General features: G+C 37.5%; 1 protein-coding gene across 2 annotated transcripts in view; it reads left to right on the top strand.

The window, feature by feature from the left end:
• The first annotated feature begins 2,173 nt into the window (after positions 1–2,173).
• The window catches only part of NAALAD2 (N-acetylated alpha-linked acidic dipeptidase 2), a 31,396-nt gene continuing 18,189 nt past the window's right edge, over positions 2,174–15,380 (top strand). The window contains exons 1-11 of one of the 2 annotated variants that reach the window (XM_058858137.1): positions 2,174–2,306; positions 3,798–3,909; positions 6,835–7,021; positions 8,589–8,654; positions 9,466–9,591; positions 10,268–10,454; positions 11,570–11,663; positions 11,945–12,043; positions 13,774–13,859; positions 14,463–14,582; positions 14,985–15,067. In XM_058858137.1, coding sequence (XP_058714120.1) covers positions 2,219–2,306; positions 3,798–3,909; positions 6,835–7,021; positions 8,589–8,654; positions 9,466–9,591; positions 10,268–10,454; positions 11,570–11,663; positions 11,945–12,043; positions 13,774–13,859; positions 14,463–14,582; positions 14,985–15,067 — 1,248 coding nt within the window. In that variant the 5' untranslated portion in view covers positions 2,174–2,218. Of the gene's footprint in view, positions 2,307–3,797; positions 3,910–6,834; positions 7,022–8,552; positions 8,655–9,465; positions 9,592–10,267; positions 10,455–11,569; positions 11,664–11,944; positions 12,044–13,773; positions 13,860–14,462; positions 14,583–14,984; positions 15,068–15,380 lie in introns of both variants that reach the window. The other variant, XM_058858131.1, reaches the window with a different exon arrangement.

Below are 15,380 nucleotides of genomic sequence, written 5' to 3'. Positions count from 1 at the left end.
TGGTTGTCGTTCTAATTGGGAACGGCGGAAAGAACGACACGGACTCTCAAGGGAGTCAGAACAGGAGAGAATCTCTAGTTTATTGTTACAGTCATGTTATATAGACTAGTTCGTGAAGAGTACAGAAAGGAAACTCTTATTGGTTAGTAAAATACTACATTACCATCATTGGTCAGTGGGGTTTACCACCCCCTGACCTTCTCCTGTAAGGAAAACACGGAAATCAGAAAACAGCACCTGCAGGCTGTTTTGTGTCTTTGAGGATTGTTTTGAATCCTCCCATGAATTTCCCAGGCTAGCTTCTCAGGCAGGGCTGGCAGGCCATGGGCCTACAGCCTGCTCCAAAGCTAGCATCCATAAATGGTTGCAATGAAGATGTCTTAATTTTTCTCACTATCCAAGTCTATTTTAATTTGTAATAAATTACTTTTCCCTGAGTGGAATCTATTTTGCTAATGATGGTAATCAGCAAGCAATACACTTGTGTTCATTTCAACCCATGAGCTTTTTCATCTTATTTCTTGCCCCAGTCTTGTTGAGGAGGGCCTGTGGTTAAAGGTGAATTTACACTGTACGTTATACTTGCATTTAATTGTAACATAATAAACCCCACATAACCCATGCCATGTAAGAACATATCATAACTAATAACTAATGGTAATAGGACTTTAAGTGGTAGAAGCCATTTGGCTGCTGCTTCTTGTTCAACCTCAGCATTGTTAATGCCCTTGTCACTTTAAAAAGACGTTCACGTAGAAATAAATGCATTTCATACAGTCTCACTGTTGCTATTCTTACCTTATTCCTCCACTGATGTTATTATCATGTGAGGTCTAATTTTGATAGTAATCTCCAAAAGCCCCTGTCACTTTACTGTCTATTATGTGCCAGTCCTACACCTGTGGTGCTATATAAATGCTAATAATACATCAATATGCTCATTCTTTATGAGTTCTGTAGGTGGAATTCCATCTGGTTTGTATATGTCAATTCAGATGCTGGTGTGAAATGTCATTGCTGTTCAGAATTTGTCATGGTTTATGAGCAGTTGGGAAATGACAGGAAAAAAATCACAAGACTGGACCTGCTTGTCATTTGAACAAAGACATCCAGCCCTGTGCTTATGACAGTGGCTGTGGCTGGTGTGGAATACCCAAATGGTATAATTTTTCTCTGAATTAATTAATGAATAATTAAGTAATTAGGATATTAACCATTTTTTCTGATTTTTCTGAATATTTTCAGCTCTCATCATAATGTATTTAAGAAAGTTTTGATACTCAGAGTACTGACATTTCTTTCACAAACTGTATCTACTTTGGACTTTGGGAGTGAGTGGTAGGAATTTGGAGCATGCCCAAGCTCCCAGAAAAGCTTTCCTAATGTCAGCCATATAACTGGTTTCAAATGGACAGGCCCTCAGTCCCAGAAAGATCAGTCTTAACTTCCATGCAGCCATGAAGGAACTTGGCAGCTGGGAGTCATGTACAAATGTGATGATTCTATTTATCTAATAGTAATCTATTGAACATATATTTTGACTATTCCCTGGGCTGCAGTCGTTTCCTTCCCCATGAGATACTGATGGATTTGACTAAATTAGACTAGGAAAACTTGATCTTAAGAACCTTGTGGTCTTAAGTGCAAGTAGCTAGAGAATATAGCAAATAAATTTATGACTTTTCCTAGTTGCAGACTGGATGATGTCTGGAAGTGTTCTTACTGGCCAATCTAAATTATGTTCTCAGCTGCTCTAAGTATACACTTTTTGCTAAGGATTAATGTTACCATGGATTAAAAAGGGAAGAAATTCAGTGTTTTGTTGGTAAAGAGGAAAGAAGTTTTCCCTTAATTTCATCTCTTGACCACTTCCACTGGAACAGATTGTAAACAAGCCTAAAACAAGAACTTTCCGAACCAGAAAGTCCTAATAATTAGTAGAAATTAGCATCTTAAATACTACATGTACATTGCTTGATGCACAGCCTGGATACAGATTTGTTACAGAGATACACACCCAGCTACACAGGGCCTGTCTGGCTATCATCAACATCACTCTGGGATTAAGGCTGGTTAGGAACTGTGAGAACTGAGAAGCAAAGAAGGCAGGGACAGCCCTGGGGCTGCGGGTGGGAGGAGGAGAAGGAGGAGGAGGAGGAGGAAGGCAGCTGCTTGCCAGCCCTCAGAGCCTGCCGAGCTGCCGGCCAGTGCTGACCGAATGGCCAGGAGCAGGAGCAAGGCCACCCTCCGTGTGTGGCTGGTGTGCCCTGGGCTGCTCGGCTGTTTCCTGCTGGGCTTTCTTACGGGTGAGTACAGAGAGCCAGGGGCTCAGCCCCCAGCTCCTTTCCCCTGCTGTCCCTTTCCCCTGCTGCCCCTTTCCCTTGACACTTGTGTGCAACTCCCGTTGTCATTAACTCACCAGCAGGGAGATTATACTGCTCTTCAGGGACGTGATAAAGTACTCGTCCCACTGCTTTTTTAGGCTTTTCTGTCTAGAAGTTTCAGGGAGCAGGGAACAGAACAACTCTGTGCTTCAGACCAGGACAAGCTCTGGTGAACTGACAGCTTCCCACAACAGGCAGCCAGGCATTCAAAGAGTAAATACAAGAGTTGGAGACTTCAGCTATTGCAAGATCTCCCAGATTTTTTCTTTTTATTTCCTGTTTTTTACTGAAGATATTTTTAAATGCTCCTATTCAGTAGCTATTTTAGAAATTAAGGGTAGAATGTAGAGGAGGAGTTTGACTGACAGCCAAGTTACTGAAGTTTTCATCATGCACAATGAACTTTACTAGAGGTTCTTTTCTGAAGTCACTTGCAGCATTTGATTTTATATTAAAATGCAAATCCTTTTTAAACTTGTGTTGTAGCACAAACCTAAGACAAAAAACATGAATGAAAAATCCATGAGGACTATTAAATACATAAAATATTAGTTTAATTTAGGAGATCCCTGAGCTGCTAATTTCTGGTGCTTATGCTATGCTTATACATTTCCCTGATCATCCTCTTTTGGCCCTCCTCCAAAACAGGATACTAGGCAAGATGGACTTTTGGTCTGCTCAAGCATCACTGTTCAGTTCAGAGTGTTACTAGAAGTGTAACAGGTCATATAATCTGTGCATGTGACAGCACCTTTTTTCGTCTTTCTTATGAAAATTTTCCCAGTTTGGGATTGTCTAGCTATAATAATAAAAGGACTGTTGTTGATGTTGTTGTTTTTAAGACAAACTTATACAGTTGATGTACCCTCTCCTAGTACTATTTATGGCTACTGGATAAACATTTAAAACTGGCTTGGGTGACAGTTAACTTTATTGTTTTAATTATTAAATAGACTAAATCCACGCTTCCCCAAGTCTGTAATTATTACAGTGCTGGCAAGGTGGCTGTTGAGTCCTAGACCTTCACTTTAAATTTGCTTACACATCTATTTTAAAATACATACGTAAACTAAATAAAGTAATTTCACCATGAATATCAGGAGTTCAAACCTCACACTACAAACAGTTAATTGAGAATTTAAACTATAGTTTAAAATTAATGAGAGATGAGTCTGCCTTAATAAGGGGATTTACAAGGGATTTAGGGCTTACTCTTTTCATTATGTCACTTTTAGGCATTTCAATCAATGAAATACATTTTATTTTTCTGCTTGAGCCCTCTGACACTGACAGAGGGTGCTCTAAGCCCTGTTCATCGTTGTGGTTTTGACTGTTTAGTACCACAGGTTGCACCTGTGCTCAAACACGTGAGGGCATCCTTGCTAAGTAAGAAACCTTTCAAATGTGTTTCAGGCTGGTATACAAAACAGACCGAGAAAAACCCCAGCTCTTCAGATGTCCATCAAAATGTGAGACAGAAACTTGTGGCTGAAATGAAAGCAGAGAACATCAGGAAATTTCTTCGGTAAGCCTTGTGCATTGTTTTTTTGAAGAATTTTATCAGTCCAAAAAGCCAGAGAGTGATAACATCAGCTCCAAGGAAGGGCCTCTGAAAGCAGAGCTTTTAAGATGCTTTGGAAGTATTTCATTTGTATGCAATGTCTGAGGGAAGAAGGGAGAGGCTTACAACTCTTCTGTTCCCCCCTCCCCATTTTTGAAGTTGCCTTTTTGAAGTGGTTTTATTGTCAAGTGTACTTCCCTCAGCTGCATTACTACTAGTGCTTACCATTCTTCATTATTTCCCATCTTCATGATTTAATGAAGTGTGCCTTTTTGTTTTTTCTTCACAAGTATCTGAAGCTCTAACCTCAGATAACTTTGTTTTCTTTCAGACTGAGATGATTTTACTATGTTTGGGATATGATGATTGATATGAGTTACATCTGACTGATCATCTGTTCAGTGTCTCTTTAAACTTTCAGTTCGAGCAGCTAGTCTAAGTAGAAAATTAATCTGTTAAAAATTAGTGCTACAAAAAAATACATGGCACTGAGTTGCATTTATACTCACAACTCATAATTCCTTCAGTGTGGCCATACTTGGTAATGTGCTGTTGATTGGGAGCTCTGACATCCCTTCTGTTTCAGAGATAAAGGTCTCTGTCCATGGTCATTGTGTGTGTACAGTTGGTTAAGGCTTGCATGAGGTAACTATTGATAAATATACATTTTTTTTTTTTTACATCCACGCAGTTCTTTCAAAACATCTAAAATGCTAGGGATATAAAATTACTCTTTTGTTTTTTCTACTGAAAATTTAAAAAAAACCACATTATTGTGTATATTTATATTTTCTATAGAGGAACAAATGTATTCACATGAAAAGTAAATAAATACTAACTCTGGTTAGTAAAATATTTGTATTCAGCATGTAAGTCAGCAGCTGCATCAAGAACATGAAAGGATTACTGAGAAATTTGGTTTCTATACATTTATTCTAAAACCAAAAGGTTTCATACCTAACATAAATTAGCTTTTATAGTCTACAGGCCTAATCTTATTTTGTATATGTTGTTTTCAGTAGATTGGAGAGTTCCTGAAAATTATGTTTGAGTGGGAATCTAGGCAACAGAGCATGAAATAACTGTAATTAGGCCAAAATCTCTTGGCTATGGGATATTAATGGTTTCTCATTTGTCTGCTTGCTTTGGTGATGGGCCAAATGCCTCATGTTGTTTGGGTTTGTTTTTTGTTTTTTTTTTCTTAAATTCAAATAAAAATCAAGAAATGCAGAGAAATTGTATTAACACAGTATTAAAAAAGTTTATCAGAAGCAGAAGAAAATATGAACTTGAGAATTTTGATCCGTTTTCTTAATTTTTCAGACTACTACATCTGCTTTTATCACGTGGGGAAAAAAACCTATGAGTCTCAGAAAATGCAGACACTTTGGTCTTAGCTCTGGAAAGGATTAAACTGTTTGGAAGGGAAAATCTGAAAAAAAATATAATCATGTGAATTTTTCCTGATGACATATGTAGAATTTAGTATGCTTAAAGAATTAAAAGGTACTTAAAATACTAGTGAGAATTAAAGTGCAAGAAGCAAATAAACACCAGGGTTTGGCAAAGGTTGCTTCCAGACTTTGGTGCATACCCTTGCAGTTTAAAGAGAGGGAATGACAACAGCAGAGAGCAAAAGGCTGTAGTCTACTTAGAGAATCTGGATGCATTCAAATCCTGGGGCTGTGTGGGACTCATGTGAAAGACCTATATGTCATGATTGCAATGTTGCTGTAAATGAGAAGTTCTGATGACTGAAATAGGCTGAATTTGTTCCCCACTTTTAATAAGGAATACCTGGAGGCGACTCTGAGCTGGTCAGCTTCAGGTCCGGAAGGGTGACAAAACATCCTTCTGGAATCTCTTTTCAAACACACAAAGGACAGAAATATAGTTCAGAAGAGCCTGCATTTATTTGCAATCTGTGTGTGTGGTCAGCATATTGCCTTCTGTAAGGAAATGACTGCTATGTGCGTGAGTGAAGACTTTACAGTGGCTGTAGCAACCTTGACTTTAACAAGGCTTTGAACATCTTTCTCCTGTGGAACCTGAGGAAGTACACAGCGTAGAACATGGGTTGAAAACAGTCTGAAATGACAGGCTGAAGTGATATTAATTATGGTATTTGCTACTGCTAATTAATGGTAATTGCTGATATCTGACATCAGTGGGGCAGCCATTGACAAGTAGCCTGTTGGGAATTGGAAGCTGATGCAGAGTGCCTGGCTGACTGATGAGCTTTCACCATTCCTTACTTGTTCAGTGGGCTGAACAAACTGCACACAGATTTCTGTAGGGTAGCCCAGAGGGACTGGATTCTATTTGTGACTATTTATCACCATTATGTGTTATATCTGATATGGATGTAAATGTTGGTAAGAATGTTTTGTTATTTCAGGTTTTTGATTAAGAAAAAAGAGTAAACCTGTGCAGATAATTTAATGTAATGATTTTCAAATTAAACTTATTAGGACACGTTATGACAGCAGTACAAATCCATTATCAGATACCAGAATTATCTGGAAGGCTCTTTTCTCTATGCATAGCTTTCCTGTATTTATTTCTGCATCTTGTATACTGCTAATGTTCTTTTGCTAAACCTTTGCCATTGGTTTTCACTGCTTGTGTGTACATGTGGCTATTCCAGTTGTGCAAAAAAAAAAGTTCAGTTGACTTATCTTAAGGCCTCAGGAAAGATCTTCTGCTCTGAGTGTACTTTGTACATGTCCTGATGCAGACTCTGATAAGCAACCATGTTATACGGCTCAAACTTTAAGACCTTACTGTCCATGCAATGTGTCTTGAAGACTATCTTTATACACACTGATCCTATTTCACTATTGTGTCTCTGCATTTGCTACTTACTAGTGGTTTTCTGTTTTATTCTAGTTCATTTACCAAGTTGCCTCACCTCGCAGGAACAGAACAGAATCTTCTTCTTGCCAAAAAAATTCAAGGCCAGTGGAAGGAATTTGGACTGGATTCAGCAGAACTTGTTAATTATGATGTGCTTCTTTCATACCCAAATGCAAAGCAGCCAAACTACATTTCACTAATTGATGATCAAGGGAATGAGGTGATCTTTTCAACGGCAAAACTATGTTTATGTAAAACCAAAAAAAAAACCCCAGTGACTTCCTGTTAAAAAACAGTGTCTTCCTCTGTATTCTCATCTACTCAGCTCAGCATGTGCTTTTTATTATTATTAAAAAAAAAAAAAAAAAATCCAGTGCAAAAGGAATTCATATTTAGAAATGGTTTCCCAAGCTATGCAGAAAACACAGCAAAGTGGCTGAGACCTCAGTGACTCATATGGAAAAGCAAGGATGTGTGGAGAAGATACAGTTAACACCAGTAGACCATAGACCATAAAGTGTTAGAAGGGTTCAGCTTAAGGATACCTCTAGGCTAATATCCTGTTCCCATTAACAGACTTAAATGGATGCACAGGGGTGTTTAGAAATGTACTTCAGGCATGCAGTTCTTCCAACGTCTAGCTGTTTTCAGCTCAGGGCTTCTCTGAAAGTGCTGCAATTAATCTCTTGAAAAATCCTCCCTAGACCTTTTCCAAGTCTTTATCCAGTCAGTGACCCCTATTACATCTCTCTTCCAAGTACCTATCCAAACCCTGCTTGAACATCTGTACAATATTTGCTTTCACAATATGCTGAGGTAAGGAATTGCAGAGATACTCCTTTTTTTTTGCAGAGTGTCTCCTAAGTTACTGTTGGAAATACTAATGAGCTAGTCAGTCTATAGACATCTTCTCCCTTTTGAATACCCAGGGAAATAAAGAAGTAGATGTAAATTTTGACAAGGATCCTGAGCAAGGAGAGGAGGTGGAGCTGCTAGAGAAGCATCATGGCACATATGTAGGGATGAAGTGCCGGGGTAGAAAGTAAGGAATATGAGCTCAGGGATGACATGAGCTTAGAGGTGAAAGAATGAAGTTCTTCCAGAAGCCCTGTAACAATGTCTCAGCTACAATTTCACAAGGTGACAAAAGGTGGACATGCACCTTAAAGCAACATGAGTGTTACAATACATAGTGATAAAATGTAGCAGATTTAACTGGAGTATTACTAGGCAAGAAATAAATAGAATAATAATGCAGGAAGGAGAAACCACAAAAGACACCTGGGATGGCATGGATGAACCAGATGTCTTTTACTGTCACCACCTCTTGGCAATTTTCAGCTGCTTCTTTTCTTTAGGTTCAGGCATTGAGTGATGAACTTCTTTTGACATATGATCTGTCTCTGTATTCATATCTGCATTCTATTACAAAATTTCAGCTCTGGATCCCTACCCGTTTTTTTTGTTTGAACTTATGTGTACTAGTTAAAACTATATTTTTTGCTATCAATTTATGGAAACTATAGTTTCAAGTGCTGATAAAGCTAACTAACTTGGCAAAAGCCAAGGCTTTTGATACTTTTCATGCACAGGACTGCAGTATTTTCAAATAGTAATTATTTGACATGGAGTCTGATGCAAAGAAATGGAATAACTGTCTTTTCTGACTTTAAACTATAATTAGCATTTGCTTAGTGTGTGAATTTGTGCCTAGAATATTTGACCAAAAACTGCTTTTATTTTTTGGATAGGTTTTCAATACATCATTGTTTGAACCACCTCCACAGGGGTATGAAAATGTTACTGATATACTACCACCATATAATGCTTTTTCAGCACAAGGAGTGCCAGAGGTAAGAAAATAAATTATGCAATGGTACTATTTCCTATTTTTTGAAACAGTTTCTGGGACAGATTGCTCCAACTTCTCAAAATATTTGTTGCAGTAGTTTTAATTACCACTTGTCTTAATTAAAGAACACTTAGGCCCAGATAGGTCATGTATGATGCAAAAATTAGAAGTTTTTTATGACCAAAAAAAGAGCTTTCTCAAATTGCTAGAACTCTGAATCACACAACAAGTGAAAAGTTTTTATCTTGATAGAAAATTTTGGATACATCTCAGAGTGCTTCATATTATTCAGTCATATGGAGAGGGCTTGCTTAAGGCACAGACAGAAGTGGCAATATATATATTGCCACATATTTTAGATTTAATGAATGCTTTCAAAAGCCGCAAAAGTTCCTCACTTACTCTGATAGTTCATTATGGAACAGGTCAAGGACAACACTGCATTGCATAAATGAGTGAAACTATATAGTAGTGAGTGTGTGTGCAAGGCACACTATTGCTTTGTCACAGCCAGAGAAGTTTGTCAGTTTACCAAAGTACTCTGGTTTATTTTCCAGCCTGTTTTTAGGACTTTTTTTAAGTGCAGGATGATATCCAAATGTCAGAAGTTTGAGCCAAAGCTTCCTATAGAATATTGTGGATATGTTTTGTTATTGTTTTTATGGGCACCAGATCTCATTTGTAGAAATAAAAAAGAAAAAAAAAAAAAAAATCCGCTATCACGCTTAGTGAATGAAACTGTCTTTCTGATAATGGGTGTTTTGTTTCTTGGCTGACCGGTTGCCATGACACTGCTTTTCTTTTCTGCCCAGGCAGAGCTGGTGTACGTGAATTATGGTCGTACAGAAGATTTTTTTAAGCTGGAGCGTGAAATGGGAATTAACTGTACAGGAAAGATTGTCATTGCCAGATATGGGAAGATCTTCAGAGGAAACAAAGTAAGGGTTGTGTTTTAATTTTTCCTCCATGGGTCAGACACTGTTCATGCTAGAGCTTGAGGGAATTAGTAAGGGCTGTTTGTTGGAACATATGAGCAGAAGGAAGCATGCAATGTATCCATTGTGACTGCAGTCTAAGAATAATTTCTAAAACAATAAAACCAGATGAATGTATTAAACTCCTGAGACAGAGGTGACTTCAAACTCCCCTGCAGCTGTTGCAAGAGAATAGTTTAGGGAGCTGAGTAGTTTGTAGAGCTTAGTCTTTTGATAGTTGCCATGCATAGAACGGCAGTACTTCGAAATTAATAGCGTTTTGACAAGGAGTCTGATGCACAGAAACTGAGTAGCTATCTCTTCTGACTTTAGACAACAAATCTGGCAAAACCAGTGATAGTGAGGCAGGGGGGATGGTGGTCAGGTTTTGTGCCTCATTTTTATGTTCTGTGCTTTATTTCATAGCCTTGAGCTATAACTAAAGGTTTGACACAAATAATGAAGATATTGCATATCACTATGCTTGGTTCTTTTACTAAATCTGGAATAATTTTCACTCTTTCACATACTCGTCTTCTAAAACTATGTCTGCATGGAAACAAATCTCAACATTCAGATTTATTGCTGCATTTAAAAAAAAAAAGAAAAAGCCACATCTTAAACTCAAATAATTTCACAGGTTAAAAATGCCATATTAGCAGGAGCCCAAGGGATCATACTTTACTCAGACCCTGCTGACTACTGTGCTCCAGGAGTAGATGCTTATCCAGGTGGCTGGAACCTTCCAGGTGGAGGAGTCCAACGTGGGAATGTTTTAAATCTGAATGGAGCTGGGGACCCTCTAACGCCAGGTTATCCTGCAAAAGGTGAGTGCAAGTTCTGTAGCCCAGGCCATCAAGCACTTTATAAATTGCTGCTGAAAGTGTGACACTAGAAATTAATTTATTTTCAGTACAGATGCACTGAAAAAAGCTGCTTGAAATTCTTATTGACAGTAGTTAATTTTCTATTGCAGACTAAGTTGTATCTGTGTCATTCTAACTGGTTTCAGTTAGGCAGGGGAATAAAGTTTCTAGGAAACTCTTTCTATGGTCCCACCCTTGTGACACTTAAAAAAGCAGGATGTGTAGGTTTACAGACTGTAAAGCAGCAGAAAATTACTGAGAATTTATAGCAATTTAAAAATATCTGTGTTTCTCAAGAGGACCAGTTTAAACTAGATTATACTTTGCCATCAAAGAGGACTAATAGCTCTACTTGGAGGTATATTTCCTTGTCAATCATAAGTTCCAGGCAAAAAAAAAAACCAAAAACAAAAAAAAACCTGTTTAAAATCCTTTTTTAGGGGGATAATATTCATGTAGCAAAAATAAGAGCAGTCTAGGGTCTTTCAAAAGTCAACACCATGTGCTTCTCTTGTCCTTGTTAGCATCCTAAACTCAGTCTGAACTAAGATGCCTGTCAGTGCCGGGTGCTGATGGGATGGCTATACAGGGATGCTTCTGGAAAGCTCATGGGCTTGTGTGGCCACTGCTGGGGGCATAAGACAATCTAAAACCTGGAGAGATTGTGTGTGCTGGGCCCAGCAGACTCAGAGAGACACTGGCTGTCTTCAACCCAGTTAAATGCATCTGTGGACATCCTCTGCAGCTTGTCAATTAGCTGCTCAGGTGCCATCTTCATCTCACACATCAGCTTGGTTTCCCCAGAGCCAGCCTGGAGGAGATGTTACAATATGGCTGGACAGCAAATCTAGCCTTGCATCAAGTGTGGGGACATCTTTTCCAGTGCTGTGGTTTACTGGGTTACTGGGTTTGTGGTTCTGTCACTACAATTTGGTTTTCCAGAAGTAGCGTGTGAGAAATGATGTAAGAATTGAAAAGAATCATGCATGCTGGTGGCAGCTCTGCTCAAAAGTGTTTCTAGTTTGGTAAAAGTTGCAAGAGCACTATAAACTTGACATTTTGTTCTGGTTTCTCAGAGTACACTTTCAGGCATAAAGTTAATGAAGGTGTAGGGATTCCCAAAATCCCGGTTCATCCCATTGGATATCATGATGCAGAAGTATTACTGCGGTGAGTATACATCACTCCTCCTCTCCAGAAGTCATTATTGACAAATGTGCAGACAAATTTTTCATATTAAGATGGCAAAATCTATGCTGTTACTTGCATTTGCTACTCTTTTGTAGTAATGTGTGCTTCAGAAAATGTGAAAAATTCATAGCAATCTGGTTTTGCAATAATGCTTTTAAGAATTTTGTAAAATCACCTAGGCTTTGCTGCAATAATTATTAAGAGAATTTAAGGTTTCAGCCTAATGGTCAACTTCATTTGTCTTGTTTTTCACTTCACAGTGCAATGGGAGGACCTGCAGCTCCAGATAGCAGCTGGAAGGGAAGTCTTAATGTATCTTATAACATAGGGCCAGGATTCACAGGCACCTCTTCTACAAGGTCTGTTTTAATACTTGCCTATTTCATACAGTATTCAAAAAAAAAAAAAAAAAAAAAAAAAAAAGCCAAAAAAACCCAACTAAAAAACCAAACAAACAAACTCTGAGGAAAAGACTTCAAATCAATACACCTAGACATACTCTGGAAATATTTGCTTCCTTCTGGTAGGGTTACATTTGGAGATAGCTATTAGAATTTGAAAATAAATTTCATTAAAAATGATCATAAGTTAGCAGACCAAGCCACATGACTATGACATCTGGCAAATAAAGCTAATTTTCAATAAAGCTAAAAATCACTTTTCTGTGACTTTTCCACCTAAAAATAGTTTCAGTTTATATGAGGTACTAGTCAATGAGGACTGTTAGTGGACCCAAATAAACAATGTGTAAAAATGGTGTCTCATTATCACTACTCCATCTCCTGGATAACAAGGGTATGACTGAATATATAATTTTATAAAGACTGTTTTTATCATTATTCTCTTCTATGCTGCTTTTACACTAGCTGAAAATGAATAAAGTATGAATAACTAAATTAGAAAGCATATTTGACATAATTGCAGTGCTGTTAGGAGTATCTTGAAGAACAAGAGTAAGAAAGCAATATGATTCAGCCGCAAAACTTGTATTTTTGAGTGGACTTTTTAATGTCTTCCTACTTGATAGAGTAACCCCTTTTTTTTTTTTTTTTTTTTGTAAGTATGGATTAATTCTACACATACTTCTTTCTCAGAGTTCATCAAAATGAACCATTTGATTCTAGGTAGAAAGTCACTTGCACATGGAAAGTGTGCATGTATACACACATTCAAGGCACTGGTGTCAGTTATTTTCTGGGCAAAGATCCAGTGGCTGTCCTGAAGTAGGTTTACATTTTGACAGCTATGCAGATTTGCTGCTGAAAAGATAACTTCAAATGTGGAAGTTCTGAGGTTTTGCCAGACACAACCCCCCCATTGTTTGGTGCTTTGTTTCTTCCACAGGTTAAGGAGGCTGAATACTGTGTTAGTTTTGTCCCTCCGAATACCCGGATTCCCTTTGTTTCGATAAAATTTCACAAGTGGATTTTACTGGTGGGGAACACAGAAGAAAAAACTGTGCTTCTTGTAGAAGGTTTTCTGCCTCCAATGGAAGATTCCCTGCCCATGACAGGGAGGTTGGAACTAGATGACCTTTAAGGTCCCTGCCAACCCAAACCATTCTGTGACTTACAAATCTTAATCACTTAGATCTGCTGTCCTAAACAGATTTCAGTTTATTCCTGGGTGAATATTCTTAACGACCTTTTCTCCAAGTTCTAAGTTATTACAGTGACCTGTGCTAGAAAACCAAAGTGTATTCTTTATAAACATCTGCAAATCCACAATTATCATTTTGGTCAAAATGTAGATGTATTTTTACCTACTATGCCACTTTTTCAGTTTATTCCTCTAGTACACAATTATCTGATTGGTTCTCATGACTAAAAATTCATTAAATTCTGCAAATCTTTGCAAATTTATAGACTGGCCCTGCTCATAGACTTTTTTCTAAGACATCATCAGCAGGCTAAACTGAAATAAAAACCAGGACTCTGAGACAGCATGACAATGCTGAACACACATTGGATAGTTCTGAACACACAAAGCAGATCAGAAGCACAAACTGTCTGGTTTGTGTGTTATTAGCATTGGCTTTTTAATGGCTTATTACTCAGAAATGGTTATTCCATGTTCCCTTTCATTTCAGAAAAGTCAGAATGCATGTTCATACAAGCAATAGAATAACACGAATTTACAATGTCATTGGCATCCTCAGGGGAGCTCAGGAACCGGGTGAGCATCAGCTACTTGATGATTTTAATTCCTTCTTTCTTTTGTATTTGTTGGAATTGTACTTGTGTTGTAAGAAACTTGAAGTTTTTTAGATAATCATATAATATGGAGTCTTGAAAAATTCTTAATAGTTTTTCTGTCCTTCCCATCATACTATTTGTCATTGGCATTCCCAAAAATAGCATTCCTCTTTAAATACAGTGATAGACATCGGAGAATGTTTTTTTATAATGCCTAACATTTTACTGTAGGCTTCCCCATACATCAGATATACATTTTTGCTTTTGCAAAAATTAACATCATTCAAATTACAGAAAGCTAGTGATGATTTGGGACCTTAACATTATACTATTGATACATAGTAGCAGGTCATACACATGAAAGACTTTTAGATGGAAAAATATTTATTAAATATTTCTTGTCTTTAGTTGTATACCTTAGTAGAGTAAGTGAATGATCGCAGATTCCGTTAAAAAATAAACTGGTAGCACTGGTATTGAACTTCATATTTGATTTGATACAAGTAACGATGCAGTCAAGGGAAATCACAGGTAATCCAAGTGAATTTTTAATTATGAATTGACACTGTATGTTTGTTTCCAGACAGGTATATAATTTTAGGTGGCCATAGAGACTCTTGGGTGTTTGGTGGTATTGATCCAACTACGGGTGCCGCTGTTCTGCAAGAAATTGTACGGAGTTTTGGTAAAATGAAGATGGAAGGTAACTTACTACAGATGTAAAATGGTGGATAGGGAAAAGAGCAGCTGTGAGGATCTGTGCTTCCATAAGCTGTTGTATTGATTTAACTTTTCACCTCTACAGAAAGTTTAATTTCTCATTATGAAAGATGTAAATTCATTGAAGAGATGCATATGTATCATTGTGTGGTAGTTGGCTGAATTTTTTCCTCCATCAGTGTAATGGTACATTTGTAGCTGTGCAGAATGGAAGTATTGCATTAATTGGAAATGCTTCTGCAATATGTTCCTCTAAGGATTTTAGAGAGGATTTTTTTTACTGTTATATCAGTTAAGTGCTGCTTTTAAAGCAATTTCAATTAACTGTGGTCAGTAGACTTTTAAAGTATAAGTTGAATTTTCAAGTTTAACTATGTAATTACAGGTTGGAGACCTAGGCGAACTATTATTTTTGCTAGTTGGGATGCAGAAGAATTTGGATTATTGGGTTCCACGGAGTGGGCTGAGGTAAATAAAAAAACTGTAAAGCAAACCTTGAGAGTGCGTTGCAGATGACTGCAGTACCCAGGAATTATTCTGTGGCTGAAATCAAAAACTTCATGTAAAATTGGAGCACAACAGACTCCTTCAGGTGTTGTGAAGCATTCATTTTATTAATTATATAAATTACCTAGCTGCCTTCTTGCAACATAAGTGCACTAACTCTTCTAAGATTTAAAAATCTACTTTGATTCAAAGTTAATATCCCACCGGGGTCTCTGTGTGGAAATCTATCCCATAATTTAAAAGAATGATAGCATTTTATTTAACTCAGATTGGT

The sequence above is a fragment of the Poecile atricapillus genome, chromosome 1, assembly GCF_030490865.1.
Source record: "Poecile atricapillus isolate bPoeAtr1 chromosome 1, bPoeAtr1.hap1, whole genome shotgun sequence".
Lineage (NCBI taxonomy): Eukaryota > Metazoa > Chordata > Aves > Passeriformes > Paridae > Poecile > Poecile atricapillus.
The sequence above is the reverse complement of the archived record's forward strand: the minus strand, read 5'-3'. Positions and strand labels throughout refer to the sequence as shown.